The sequence below is a fragment of the Panthera leo genome, chromosome A3 (assembly GCF_018350215.1).
Source record: "Panthera leo isolate Ple1 chromosome A3, P.leo_Ple1_pat1.1, whole genome shotgun sequence".
NCBI lineage: Eukaryota > Metazoa > Chordata > Mammalia > Carnivora > Felidae > Panthera > Panthera leo.
In genome coordinates this window covers 72,977,091-72,992,806 of record NC_056681.1, presented here as the reverse complement: position 1 = coordinate 72,992,806, position 15,716 = coordinate 72,977,091, and the positions used below count along the sequence as shown (strand labels likewise).

General features: G+C 39.9%; 1 protein-coding gene across 1 annotated transcript in view; it reads right to left on the bottom strand.

The window, feature by feature from the left end:
* SPTBN1 (spectrin beta, non-erythrocytic 1) overlaps positions 1–15,716 on the bottom strand; it is a 198,457-nt gene that overhangs the window by 130,973 nt on the left and 51,768 nt on the right. Inside the window, exon 2 of the mRNA XM_042932280.1 lies at positions 12,563–12,757. Within this exon, the coding sequence (XP_042788214.1) occupies positions 12,563–12,710 (148 nt within the window). The 5' untranslated portion in view covers positions 12,711–12,757. The remainder of the gene's footprint in view (positions 1–12,562; positions 12,758–15,716) is intronic.

Below are 15,716 nucleotides of genomic sequence, written 5' to 3'. Positions count from 1 at the left end.
TTGTACTGTTAAAAAGTCTGGAATGATGCACTATTATTGGGCACCTGTCATACTCTAAGAATGGTGTTGGTCTTTGAGGCCTCAAGAAGACAGAATGGGTTAGAGTATTTCCAAGTAACAAAATTGTCAAATTCACGAGTTAACAACTTAGGTGCAAACTAAGCATCTTATTAGAGGCATATTCTAAAGACTGAAACGCTGGTGTACATTTCTCTTTTTTCAAAGATCTTAAAGGAAGCTGTACATTATTACTTACTTTTTATTTTTTTAAGGAAGCAATCTGACAACAGCAAATGTCACCCTGTCACTTTATAATAGTTTTATTTCTGAATCAGGAACATCAATCTAGGGGTGCCTGGATGGCTCAGTCAGTTGGGCAGCCGACTTCAGCTCAGGTCATGATCTCACTGTTCATGAGTTTGAGCCCCACATCGGGCTCACTGCTGTCAGTGCAGAACACGCTTTGGATCCTCTGTCCCCCCACTTCCTCCTTTCTCTCAAAAATAAACAAAAAAAATGTTAAAACAAAAACAAAAAAAAGATCACTGAAATATCTGAAAATGTGTGAACATTTATTGTTACTTACTGTCATCTGCCCAGCACCCACCTCCCCTTTCCAGGAACATCTCCGTACGATTCCAGGGAAAGCTGCCACACTCTCACATTCCTCCATACCTCACACCGCAGTTCACTGGTTCAGGACTGGCCTCCTGACCAAAGGCTAGTAAATTAAAGCCTCCCTATCAAACACCCCCCACCCCATGTTTCCAACTAGAACTAGAAAAATAGAGAAAGTGGTAGATAGCAAAGTCCAGGGACAGATGGCAATCATATTTAAGTCACCTGAAAGACCACCTCTGAGGCAAGAAACAGAAGGTAAAAACAAGAGAGAGAGATGGAAAGCCTTAATTTCTGTGGTTCCAGCGCCTGTCTATACCCTGCCTTTCCCTCATATTGGCTGTTTAACTCTTCCCTTGATCATGCAGAATGCCCCGGTATCTTTCCCCAAAAGTCCCAACATAAAGTACCTTCCTCCACTACACCATTCTGCATTAGAAATGCCAACCATAGCCTCTAACTGCCAGCCAAATACCCTCTGAGCTGTGGAGGGACAGGGCTGGTATGTTTTATACATTTGGCTTCCTGCTCTTTACCAGTGCTGTGGATACCTCTTCTAAAGATAATTATTTATAAGTACCCCATTGGTCGTGGCCAGATATAAAAAGATTACGTGGGCCAATTGGAGCCCTATCTTCATATTCAACCTCATGGGATCTGAACTAGAGAAAACCAGGATATTGAGTCATTTCAAAGAGGTCAAAAGAGAAATGATTGGCAAGATGTAGAGCTGTAACTACAGTACGCCAAAGCCAAGTGCGGGGTGAATTAGGAGGGGGCAGATACTATTACTATGCACAGGGCTCCAACGAATGAGGCACACAGCCCATGTGAAAGATGAAGAATGCCTCCAGCCCCACAGCAGCCTCGGTCACGAATGGATTTCTAGATCTGGGTAAGCCTGAAATTTTGCAGTAACCCTCTCCCACTCCTCCCTCACTCCACCACAGGCCCATATCCTTTTTATTAAGATAATTCAAGTGAATTTCTGTTCTGGACAACCGGAAAGAACTAACCAAAAATAATTTTGAATGCAGGATTCTTTTCAGAGAAGCCAAACAAACAGTAAACACAGACCAAATGCTTGTTACCTTGCTACCCAGATCCTTCCCAGTGGATTACTATGTAACGGGATCATGTCAAAACAGACAAATACACAAATACTCAAAACCATCTTCTTTAATCAACTTGGTGTCAAAAATCAAAATGTAATTTAAGAGACTATTAACACCTACCCAGCATCAATCTCTCTACAAATCAAAAAACTAATACATTAAATTGAATGGTATCACTGAAGATGGTGGTTACATAAAACTTTAGCTATCTGAACTGCAGTGTTAACGTAAAACCTACTTTTTGACACTTCCAATTTTTTCTTATCATGTAACATGTTTTATTTTTAAAGTGTACAGGACTTTACAAATGTCCTATATATAAATTATATTTTCTCTTTTTATCTTCCTATGAGGGTACTTACCTCACAGGTCTACTTTGGTAGAAACTGGCAAAGGAGTTAGACCGTGTAAGTGAACTTAATAAAGGCAACAGATATGACCACATGAGACACCAAACAATGAAATGAAGAAGGTCCTAAGTGTACAGGACTTTCAGATACCTACAATAGAGCTGCCATCTGTTCCCAGTAACTGCCAGATAAAAAAGTATTATGATGTTGGTAGCTTTTACAGAATTTTTCTGTCCTTTCTCACTAATCTACCTCAATTACTTACATAAGAGAGCAGAGGAAGAAACGAGGTACCAATGTATGCTATAGCATCAATGAACCTTGAAAATGTTTTGCTAAGGAAAAGAAACCCAGTCACAAAAGGCCACATATTGCCTGATTCCACCTATATGAAATTCCCAGAACAGGCAAATCCACAGCCAGAAAGTACAGTAGTGGTGGCCTGGGGCTAGGGGGGAGGTGAAAATGAGAAGTGACTGCTAATGTGTATGGGATTTCTTTCTGGGTGAGAAAAATGTTCTGGAATTAGTGGTGGCTATTGGACAGCTCTGTGAGTATATTAAAAACCACTAAAGTGTACCCTTTACAGGGACAAATTTTATGATATGTAAATTATATCTCGATAAAGCTGATATTTAAGAGACAGATGGGGTCAGGGGCACATCTGCAGAGAGAGCCAGGAAAAAGCTAGGAAGAGAAAAAGCTTAAGTTTTCCTCTTCTGCTTACCCAGGCAGTTCCCAAAAGACAGGTTATATTCCCCAAGTTCATTCACAAGTTAACTTATGGGAATTTTCTCATAGAAATGGTGACTATGGAGTTCTTTAAAAGAGACTGACTTAAGGAAATTATGTTGCTGGGCGGGGAAAAGGAGTTAAGGCAAAGGCTAAGTGTGCAGTAAGAGAGCAATAAAAGAATGAGAACCAAGGGAAGTCCTCTGAGGTGGCTGAGAAAGGAGAACATGGGCTCTAGAAGACAGGGGCAGGAACGGGGCTGGGGTAGGAAGAGGGAATGGTGGGTGGTGAAGCAGTGTAGTGAAGGAGAGGATTGGCAGGGCTGGTGCTCCTCACCAGGATCATTCACCTCAGCTACTAGGGGATGTCAGCACAGCTAAGCTGACAACAGAATGGGAAGAGTATAAGAAACAGCAGCAGGAAGCCAAGCTGATATCCAAAGTGGGGAGGGGTCATCCCCAGCAGTCAAGAGGAAAAAAAGGGAGGGAAAGAAAAACCTGAGGAACTGTACCCAAACAAGGAAGAAACTATTCCTGCAATCCTATGGTCAGGAAACTACTGAAGCAATACGTATAAAGAAAATAAATGGAGAGTATAATCCAGAACTACATACACGTAATGACCTGAACAGACTTTCTTTTCAATACTTTTCACGAACCTCTTTGATATGAAATGGCTCCTGCAGATTCCGATTTACAAATAATGGGTGGTATATTTACTGTACTCTAGGCACCATACCTCTCTCTCAAATAATACCAAATAATACAAAATTTAGGGAAACAGCTTCAAGAGTAGATGAGGAAAATAATGGATAGCTATTAAATCCCTGTTAATCCTGACTATAAATGTCCATTCCATCATGCAAGAAGACTTTCCCTGGGGACATAAAAGTGTTCCATCCGAACGGGTGGGTGGGTATGCACATAAGAAAAGCTCTCAATTAATTTTAGAGGAATGAGTCCAAGCTTTAGAAGCCAAAAGCTGACTTTCTGCTTTAATGAGAGGGGTCCTCAGAGATCTGCAGCCTGGCCTCTACAGTTTTGCTGCAGTAGAAACAGAAACAGCCATGCCAAGGTTCAAGCCTCAGTTCCTCTCCAAGTTCCAATGTTCTTCACACTACTTCGTCCATCCTCTCAAAATGACTGGCTTTCTTCCTCTTGTGTTCACCCTTTGCCTCTCAGTTACTAGAGCACTAATTGCTTATATTACCTTCCTGGCACTTGCATACATGTTTGGTTAATGTTTCATGTAAATAGGTCTTGTCTTCCTATTGAGACAATTCTAGACCATGTTTTAAAGATTTATTTATATATCCAATAGGAGGCTAGCTTTGCACTCTCACTAGAAAGAAGGTGAATATTTTATATATGCATACATACATAGATACATGTATAAATTTTTGTTATGTTTATTCATTCTGGCAGGGGTAGGTGATTATGAATTAACAGTCTAACTCTGGAAAGTCTCTAAGTAAAACCATCATATTATAGATTGTAAAAAATATAAAGCCAATATCTAAACTATCTCATTAAAAACTCATGACTATAGGTAGAAAAGACATTAAGACATCTCTCAAAAAAGGTAAACTTAAAAATCTTTTAAGGTTTTAAAATAGGCTTTCCTCCATCTATGTGCAGGTCTATCTATTCTGGAATTATGTAAACAACTTAAGTACATAACTTTAACCACAGCTTGAAATTTGCACTCACGTGGGAGAAACTATGACAAGTTTTGCTCCAATTTTCAGTGTACAGAATCCAGCTCTTTTCCTCCTGAGAAAAACCCTGTCCCTGAATTTTTATTTTTATCTATAACTGCAGATTTTGTTTAGGATATACCTTTCAAGTTTCCTTACTAATTTTGATTAGCACTAGAAAGCTAATTTAGGCCCAGAGAAACTGTCTACCCTCCTGGAGATTACAAACTAAAAGGCCTCAACAGTGATAGAGGTTGGGGACGGGCCGTCGGGGGGGGGGGGGGGGGGCTTTATCATCTCTGGGACCAAGAGGATCCACCCAGAGAGGGGCTGGAATGAGGCCTGGGATTAGAGGAAGAATGTGCTCCCCCTGCCAGGAGACAGCACTGTACTGTACTCAGTTTGGGCACAACATTAAGGCTTCTTAGGTGTCAAGATATCAAAACATAAACTGTGACCTGCTTACTGGGGGAAAGGGCAGACTGATATTTTGAAGAAGAGATAAAAAGTTGATTTTCACTTTGAGGGGAAGACTCAGAACAGGATATGAATATTAAGTGAGAACACTCAGGCCATGTCCCAGGAAAATGTTTCTCAAAAAGTGTATCAGATGCATTAAAAATGCAGATCACTGGGTTCCCTCCTCCAGTGGTGAATCTCAACTTATGGGGGAACCTTAAATGTGCATTTTTAAGTAAGTGTGCTATTGAGTCCTCTGCATCCAAAAACAGTGCTTGAGAGCAGTGCCAAATTTTCAGCTGAAACAGCAGAACAAAGATGTGGTACAAGATCTGCGTTGTTGCTACCTGTGTCTTAGTATCAGAAAGCACAAAAAGGAAATTCATTTTTACAACAACAATTTGACTGATGCATTATTCCTGATCAGAATTTAAATTTACACTTAGCCAAGTGGCCAACTACTTACTGCTTTATAAATATACTCAAGACCAAATACCTGATGGGTATTTTAAGCTCACATTTGTGTGGCTGGATCTATAAAGTTTTAACCAGTAAGTGTCTATGTGAAGGCATTCAAGTTGCTCTGTCCAAATTGGTAGCCACTGGCCACACGTGACTAATGACCATAAGAAATGTGGGTGGTAAAATACATATTGGATTTCAAAGACTTAGTAGAAAAAATGTAAAGTATCTTGCTAACTTCTTATACTGATTGCACATTGATACGATAATATTTGAGATGATTTGATTAACTAGAAGATGAAAGTTAAAAATCACATGTGGGTAGGTGGCTCAGTTGGTTAAGTATCTGACTTCGGCTCAGGTCATGATCTCAGGGTTTGTTGAATTTGAGTCCTGCATCAGGCTCTGTGCACAGCACACAGCCTGCTTCAGATCCTCTGTCCCCTTCTCACTCTGCCGATCCCCTGCATGTACATGCATGCTTGCTCTCTCTTTCTCTCTCAAAAAACAAAACCATTAAAAAAAAAAACATCACATGTGGCTAGTTTTACATTTCTTTTGGACAATACTGCTTTAAACATTTAAAGCAAATCAGTGCTTTAGCTGATTAAATGCTCCACCAAAATTATTGGTCATTCAAATGCTTGTATTTAAAGGGAGTCTGGCCTATACATATAGCCACTAATAACTTATATGCTCTATGGATATAATGTAAAAGATACAATTAGTGAGTGGACTTCAGCTCATTTTCCTATGGCTATCAGCTGTCCTTGATTCCCCACTAACCATGTAAACTCAAGGTCAATTTCTTCTTCCAAGTCCATAGCTTAGCAGAAAGGCTCTTATGAATAATTTTAGCTCATAAATGTTGACGAGTGACAACTCCCAAAGGAATTTCATTTTTAATTTGTTTTTTTTAACTACTCATTTATGTATAGGCTTTTTCCTATAACTTTTCTATGACATGATTTTTTTGTGGAAATAATTAAAACTTCTGAATGTGATATTAGGAATTTATGCTTTGTTTTCCTTATTACAAATTAGTTCAGATTTTATGTCAGGAAAAAATTCAAATACAGGTAAGAAAAAAGGGAAGTCATTCAGAAATAAACACTATTTTGGTGTACATCCTCCCAATTTTTAAAATTACTGCTGATGAGTGGTGATACAAAAATATTAATTCTAATTACTTTATCAATATTTTCAAGCAAAATGTACTTTTTAATGGACTACTTTACCTTTCCTACTTTATGTTGATTCTACAAAATATAACCTGTAACCATAAACACTTATCACTTGTAAAAAGAAACCATTTACCTTTTACATTTCTTTAAAAGATCTAAGTTTTTTTGTTTTTATTTCAAATAAAACGTTGCTTTGCAAAAAGTCCAGCTTTTTCTAAATCACTTTCATAACCACATGTTCCACACTACTGGGGCAATTTGGTCAGAGGTCAGGAATGTGGGTACACCATCATGGGATGCAGGAAATCATTTACAGAATGCATAAAAAAAAGTCACTTCACAGCACTCTGCCTTAAGGCTGAATCGGCACGGCATGATCTCCGCTACACAACACAATGCACCAATGCTCTTCTCATCTTCCTTCTAAATTATAAATGGGAGCACACAATTTAGGCACAAGTATAAATCTCCCCAGCCTCGTATATATAAAATTTGTGAACATGTGGCAAGAGTCAATATTAATTCTAATTACTTTCTAAAACATTCCTAAGTCTTGACCTTTTGATTTTTTTATTGTTTAGTATTTATTTTAGAGAGAGAGAGAGACAGAGACAGAGAGTGGGGGGGGGGGGGGGGCGGGAAGCGCAGAGAGAGCCGGAGACACAGAATCTGAAGCAGGCTCCAGGTTCTGAGCTGTCAGCATAGAGCCCGATATAGGGCTCAAACACACAAACCCTGAGATCATAACCTGAGCCAAAATCGGCTGCATAACTGACTGAGCCACCCAGGTGCCCAGTCTCGACATTTTGTAAGCTAACAATTCAAGAGACCCCCTCTCCACCTAACTTGTGTGAGGGGGACACTTTCAGATGAAGGTTTTCTCTACTGTAAGAAAGAGCTGCTGTTTTCAACCCCACCAGGAGATTCTCTAGGTGGATTATGAAGACAGCAGTGCTCAGCTCCTGATGCTTTCACTAGTGTTTTCCTCTGATGTTTCAGATACTAAAGAACGGGAGGGGGGTGCTGAGTGACTGAGAGATGAATCAGACTAATTTTCAAGCAAAAAAAGTCTAAGGAGAATGGAAAGATTCAAAGCTCCCTGGGCAATGGAAGTGACCCAACTCCAGACTCTTTCATCTTTGCGATGATAAACTGGCACTTGACAAGTGACTGCAGGCCTGATTCCTACATTTTTAAAACATGGCCACGTTCCACACCATACCAGGGAAGCCATCTCCCCTATGAAATATCTTACTGAGTCTGATACAACTCTGACACCAACTGGGTGTCCCAGACTATGATTCAACTCTGACACTAAGTGCTTGGAGTTAGCGCTGACCCCCCAGCTTAAGGGATCTGTCCCACAAGACTGCCTCCACTTCAGATGCCAGTCACAGGCCCGAGACCACCATATTTCTGACTGAACAGCAGAAGTTCATCAGTTCCCATGAATACAACCCTCAGGTTCAAAAATTTACTAGGAGAACTCACAGAACTCCAGAAAATACTGATTTTGCTGGTTTATTATGAAGGACACAACTCAGAAACAGCCAAATGGAAGAGGTATGTAGCCAAGGTATTGGGGGGCAGAACTTCCATGGTGTGGGGGCAGAACTTCCATGGCCTCACAGGACACACCACACTTCCAACACACTGGTGTGTTCCCCAACTCAGAAGTTCTCCAAATCCAGTCATTTAGGAGTTTTTATGAAAGTCTCAATATGTAGACATGATTGATTAAATCATCATCCACTGAGATTAAACTCAATCTCCAGCTCCCCCTCTTTCCTGGAGGTTGGTGGATGGGGCTGAAAGTTCCCACCTTCTCATTATTTGGTCATTCCAGTGACCAGTCCCATCCTAACACTATCTAAAGGTTTCACCCTAAGTCACCTCCACTAGCATAAATCCAGGTGTGAGGAAGAAGGCTTTTTATGAATAACAAAAGACAGCAAATTCCAAGGGTTTTAGGAGTTCTGTGCCAGGAACTGAGTGCAAAGATAAAATTTATTTCTTTTTTTTTTTTTTTTTTTTTAAATTTTTTTTTTTTTTTAACGTTTATTTATTTTTGAGACAGAGAGAGACAGAGCATGAACGGGGGAGGGGCAGAGAGAGAGGGAGACATAGAATCGGAAGCAGGCTCCGGGCTCTGAGCCATCGGCCCAGAGCCCGACGCGGGGCTCGAACTCACGGAGTGTGAGATCGTGACCTGAGCTGAAGTCGGCCGCTTAACCGACTGAGCCACCCAGGCGCCCCAAAATTTATTTCTTATTATACCACAAAGTTAAAAACAAGAAGAGGATGAAGGCAAGTAAAACTGAAATTAAGAATGGTTTTTACAACTTGGAGGAAAAAAATATATATATCATATACATAATATATATTACCTATATGTAAAATATATAATATATATTACATATATAGCAGCTTAATAATAGAAAGGATCTGCGAACTGGGTAAAAACTAGTAGCAAGTAGTTTACCTCACCGTATTTTCTCAGAGAAAAGCCACTTAGTAAAGGACACAACCCAAGGTGGTTGTTACATTATCAATATAAGACACACTATCAATACAGCACACTATAAAAAGATGAATTCCTGCAGTAATGTCCTTTGTATAACACCTCGGAAATTCAGACTGAAATCTAGAGAAGACTCAATATGCAGAGCACTTAAGAGGGACAGGAAAAGAGGGACAGGAAACTTGGTATGCACATTTCTACTCACATTTCTAGTGCTTTAACCAAGATTTCCCACTTTAGAATGTGCATTTGTAACAGAAATCCTACAACAGCACTCTCTCACGCTGGACCTATCACTATACTACTTCCCTGTAAGGAACAGGAAGATATTTCTCTCCTCTCAAAATGAGGTGCCAGCCTTCCACACCACTCCCACATTAAAGTGTGTCTTTCAGATAGCTCTGTTGAGTTTGATACTTTAATTCTTACTAGACTTCAGCTGGGTCTAGATGAAATGGTCTCAGACGCCCAAGGAAATAGACTAAACATCAATACTCCACACCAGTCTGGAAATGTGATTCCCCAGAGCAGCCACATCAGTATCACCTGTTAGAAATGCAAATTATCAAGCCCTATCCTGGACTTAATGATTCAGAAACTTGGGGGTTGGCCCAGCAATGAACAAGACGACCAGGTGATTCTGATGCATGCTCACATTCTAGAACCACTGTTCCAGACACTGCCGGACTGTTCTGTTACTCTTGTTTTCAGCATATAAGATTTCTTAGAGAGTTCAGAGATCTTTCTGTCCCACAGAAGTGGGAAGTCAGATAACGAGAAAATCTCCTCCAATACACAGATGGTTTTCCTGATATTTTCTGGATTCACTGAAAGCAATTTTTTTTTCTATTTAACTTGGAGGCAACACGTTTTCTTTTCAATAACTTGTCATGGTTACTCATGGCTTCTTCTAGACCACAAGATGCATTCCTGAGCCTTTTAAAGATCTTTTTAAAAACAAGTTTCAATTACTCATTATCAATACTCTATACCAATATGCTTTGAATCATTTTGTATTTTACTGAATATAGAAAAATAGGTATACACTTTGGAGGCAGTCTGCCTTAGCCATTTATCAGCAGTGTGACCTTGGGCAAGCTAGTTAATCTCTCCATGCCTCAATTTCCTCATCTATACACTATAGATAATAATAATGTCTCTCATATATAGTTGTTATAGGATTAGCTGTTAATATATACAATGCATTTAGAACAGTGCCTGCACACAGTAAACACCAGGTTAAGTGCTTACTATCGTTAACTATAGTAGTTCAGGGACCCAGATAGCATGGAAGAAAAGCCACCCTAGGAAGTTTAAGAAAACTGACCAATACTAAGTACAGCTGGAGATATCCTCCAGAACTGCAGGAAAGACCAGATACAAAAAGCAAGAACTGCTCTACAGTTGTAAATACATCTTCTTCTTTTTTTTTTTTAATTTTTTTAAGGTTTATTTATTTTTGAGAGAGAGAGAGAGGGAGACAGAGTGTGAGCAGGGGAGGGGCAGAAAGAGAGAGGGAGATACAGAATCTGAAGCAGGCTCCAGGCTCCGAGCTGTCAGCACAGAGCCCCACCCAGGGCTCAAATTCATGAGCTGTGAGAGCATGACCTGAGCCAAAGTCGGATGCTTAAAAGACTGAGCTACTCAGGCACCCCATATTATTCTTCTTAAAAGGGAGATAATACATAGTAGCCTAGAACCAGAAAGTAAATGATTCATGATCAAAGGTAACTGGCTACCCAAATCATACTAGTCTAAAGGCTTAAATGAAGATTCAAGAAAAAGAGGTAAGGGATTAAAGTACAAATCAATCCACTAGCACAAGCCAGCAGCAAGGTTTCCATAGGCTTCCATGTTAATGAATAAGCTAGAAAATAAAGCTTCAATTCTAGAGTGACTATCTGGTTAATCATTCATTTATGCACTCAATCAGGCAAGCTCAAGAAAGATCATTAAATCACCACCACTCAAGAGACAAATTATTCTAAGGCAACTGAATAACCTTCCTATAGCATTTAGTTAGCTATATTCCCAGCATCCATTTCCCTCCTCCTCCTTCCTGTTATATACCAAATTTTCTAGCCAAGGAGCTCAGATGGAACTGACCCCTCTCTGCCTCACCCCACAACCCCCACGCCAGAAGTACATCCTCATTAGCTAATGTCAATCAGCGTACCCTCTTCTCTGACTCCACTGGAAGAGAGATTCTAAGGAAGGCCCATGGCCCAAGTCATGATCGATCAGGTCAGTGAGACTGATCCTAGGACATGGTAGAAGTACTGGGGCAGCAGAGGTGCTCTTTTCTCCTGGGTATCCTTACAGACGGATCTGGGACCTGGGGCAGCCATCTGGGAACTATAAGGCCAAAAAATATAGAGAAGGAAACTGGGTCCTGTGCACACCATTTAAGCCCAGGAATAAGTCTTGCTTAAAGGCCAAATTTGTCTTCTATGTGATCAATACATTTTCTTTACCATTTAAACCACTTTGGGTTAGGTTTCCTTTTGCTTACAATCAAGAGAACTCTAAATGACACATGCATCATAAGCAAATTATACTATAAAGGTAAAAAGAAATGTGAGCTATATGAACAATTAACAGTAAACTTACCTGTTAAATCATGGCTATAATTTATGTGTCATGATTAAAGACATTCAGAAAAAAGTCATAAACTTACTTCTCTCATTTAGAAACCATTTTATTTAAAATCTCAAAGTACAGATGCAAGACCTTAAATAGACTCCACTTTGACCCTTGGTTTACATATATTCAGTACTGCTGAATCCTGATGAAACCCTGATGAAACCCTTTCCTGATTTTCAGGGCAATTCAGGGCAAGACCACTACCCACCCCAACTAGGGTTAGGGTAAAAGTGTGTTCTAAGTATTCAACAGCACCAAGAGAGTTAGAAATCACAAAGGAAGGATGTGTTCCTGCTAATTTTAGTGAATTAATGGCAAACTTACCTGTTGTAGCATTAAATATGCCCTCACCACATTAAGTTATTGCTCTTTACATCTAAAACCCTTGCATGTGATGCTAACTACTCTTGGTCAGTCAAAGTAAGAACTCTACTGTAACAAGTCAGGTCAACTAAAATATCACAGCAACTAAGCACACAGGATGATTTGTACATTTGTCTGAATACGGTACAATATGCTGCATTATTTTGAAATGTAAGAGGAGTCAAAAATAAAAGAATTCTTAATAACCTAGGGCAGCTTGAAAAAAAATCACTCAATCATTTTGGCCTTAGGATCGACAGTTCCCCAAATATGGACCTGGCTACCTTATACAACGGTCAACTCCTAGGACATGTTTAAGTAGAGGTGAGCTGACCTTCCTGTAGAAGAGACAGGGTGGGTGATTTTAAAGGGAACTATCAGGCCCCTGGGCTTCTGTCACAGGGCATGAGAAGACTTACCTGCCAGAGCCTTGATTCGGGACCGCTCAAAGAGCCTTGCGGAGCTGTTCTCATTGTCCCAGTCATCCACATCCCAGCGGTTGTTGACATCGCTGTACTGCTGTTGGATCTCAATGTTGTCATAGTCTGTGGCTACTGTGGTCGTCATCTTGAACTGTCTCAGCTGCTCCTCCACATCAGCTCCTTCTTACAGTTCTGTGAGAAAGAGCAAGAAAATCCTATTTAGAGGTCGAAAATGCTCTGTGCTCCCATGAAACCTACTGGGATAAAGGTAAAGTAGAATTGTAGAACAATTCCTACATGTCAAGAACAAGTTTCTGGGGTAAATCAATGCTGGTTTTGAACTTGAGCACTGCCTCATAACACGTGTGTGACCTTGGCTAGGTTATTTAACATCTCTGCGTCTCAGTTTCCCCAACCATTAAAGAGGAAAGATACTCTCCACGTTGTTCACAGGACTGAATGAGATGACACACACCCAACACAGGGTGAGTTTCTTCCCTCTTTGTAATGTTTAAGTTTTGCAGATTTAAAGTTTTATTTAAGAACTAAGATGAACACCTAGGGCTTCTGAATGAACTCATTTACTTCTACCGTGTACCACCATAAACTATAATCTCTTAGCTTCTCCTAGAAATTCACAAAATGTTATATAAGAGAACAGATCATTTCACCTAAATATTTCATTTTCATATCAGAACTAACAGATGCCTAAGATCAAATGAAATAGTAAATGTAAGGCACCAAGGACTGTTCCGGTGCATAGGAGAGGTTCAAACAATAATGACTGCAATTATTTATATCATTGTTATTTACAAATCCTATGACCAATACCCATTTCTCAGGGGCCCACCCAGGTCACAGTATTTTACAAGAACAAATAAGAAACAAGAACCTAGGCCTCAACTTTTGGTCCACTGCTGTCTTCACTTTATCAAAATACCCTCAGAGAATAATGAGAAATACATTCAGCTTATATAGCTTCTTCTCTCTTCAATACAACTATGATTCATCCACTGAACTAGAATGTACTTAGGACTTACTACGTGCTCAGCACTGTTTCAGATGCTAGGGATAACAGTAAACAAGATAAGGACTCAGTTCAGGGCACCTGGGTGGCTCAGTCAGTTGAGCCTCTGACTTCAGCTCAGGTCATGATCTTGCGGTACGTGAGTTCAAGCCCCACATTGGGTTCTGTGCTGACGGCTCAGAGCCTGGAGCCTGCTTCAGATTCTGTGTCTCCCTCCCCCTCTCTCTGTCTCTCCCCACTCATGCTCTATCTCTCTCTGTCTCAAAAATAAATAAACATTAAAAAAAATTAAAAAAAAGATAAGGACTCAGCTCTAGTGAAGCATATGGCATAGGAGGAGCTGAACAAAAAGCACACAAGGCAAAATAGTTGAAAAAAAAATGAAAAGTGGAGTGATACAACACAGTCAATGATCAACCACACTGTATTATAAACCTCAAAGTTGCTAAGAGACTAGATCTTATTATTCACATACACACACACACACACACACACACACACACACGGTAATTATATTACATGACAGAGATGTTAGCTAATGCTACAGTGGTGATCATGTTGCAATACACATATATATCAAGTCAACATGTTGTATACCTTCAACTTATATAATATCATACATCAATTATATCTCAATTTAAAAAAGAAAGAGAGGGGTGCCTGTGTGGCTCAGTCAGTTAACAGTCTGACTCTTGATTTTGGCTCAGGTCATGAACTCAAGGTTTGTGAGTTCAAGCCCCATGTCTGCTTGGGATTCTCTCTCTCCCTCTCTCTCTGCACAATGCCCCTGCCCCCTCCCCTCAAAAATGAATGAATAAACCTTAAAAAGAGAGAGAGAGAAAATTTTGAGACTACTTGAGATTCGGTGGTCAGGAAAGTCCTCTCTGAGTCAGTATTTAAAATGAGATCTCAGCGTCAAAAAGGAACGAGTCATGCCCAGATCAGGAGCAACAGCATCCCAGGCAAAGGAGAGACTTTATGTTGAGAAGCAGGATAGCTTGTTAGGAGGAAATGAAGAGCTCAATGACCCAAATAATGACCCATCTTTGCTCAAACACAAACATGTGGATGGGAGTAAAATCCTGGATTCCCATCAGGTAGACATAATCAATTCCAACAATATAAACTTATCAGTAATTTTAAGACTTACACTAGCAACATATTTAACCACGTTTTATAAAAACATAAAAAAAATTATAGAAAATTAAGCCAATAAGTATATTCTATTGATCTTACTGTTTGTTGCTTTTCACATTGAGTCATAAACCCCTTCAAAAAAAATCAATAATGTCATGTACCATTTGACCTTGGAAGATGGTTAATTTTCATAACTATGTTAATACCAAAGACTTTCGTAAAATTCAGCCTTGGAGGATGCCATCTCTATGGGGGAAAAATGTGAAAGTGCTATGAATTACAAATTTGTGAAAGCAGAGAAAGTGCAATTCAACCCAACCCATGGTGAAATCTAAACACTACATACCTCTCCAGATTCGTGCTGGCTATTTGGTGCCACCTGCTGACCAATGAGAACAAGCCACACCACGGCCTCTAGGGCAGCTAACAACCTGTGCTCCATCCCACCACATCGGACTCCTGAGTAAGCCCAACTGCAATCCTTTCCCCTATGCAACCCTCTTCCTACCAATGACTTATCCCAAATTCAGCGACTGCTTTCCAGAAATTTCTCAACAAGCGTTAATCCTCCTCTAAGCTTTAAATAAGTCATTCAAAGCACATAAGTACGTCTTGTCCTAAAAATTCTTCTTTAATGGTGTTCTTTAATAACGTAATTTTCCCTTAAGACAAAGCAACGTGGGAAGCAAAAGCTCCTACTAGTCTGTGTACAAAAGAAATATTGATGCTATCACTTAATTCTTTTTTTTTCAATTGGTTCACTTGAGTGTCTAAGAACTTGGACATCAGGATCACTTTTTTCTTTAACATTTTCCATCTGTCCTAAGATAATATCTTTATCAAACAGCTGATTTTTCATAATGATGGAAGATGGAAGCTTCCCCCTCCCCCCGCCCCCCGCACCAGGGCAATGTTAAAATGAAACATCCCAAACCCCAAAGGGCCACAGTAAAAGGGTGTTTCTAGGTTTTCAAAAACAACAACAGA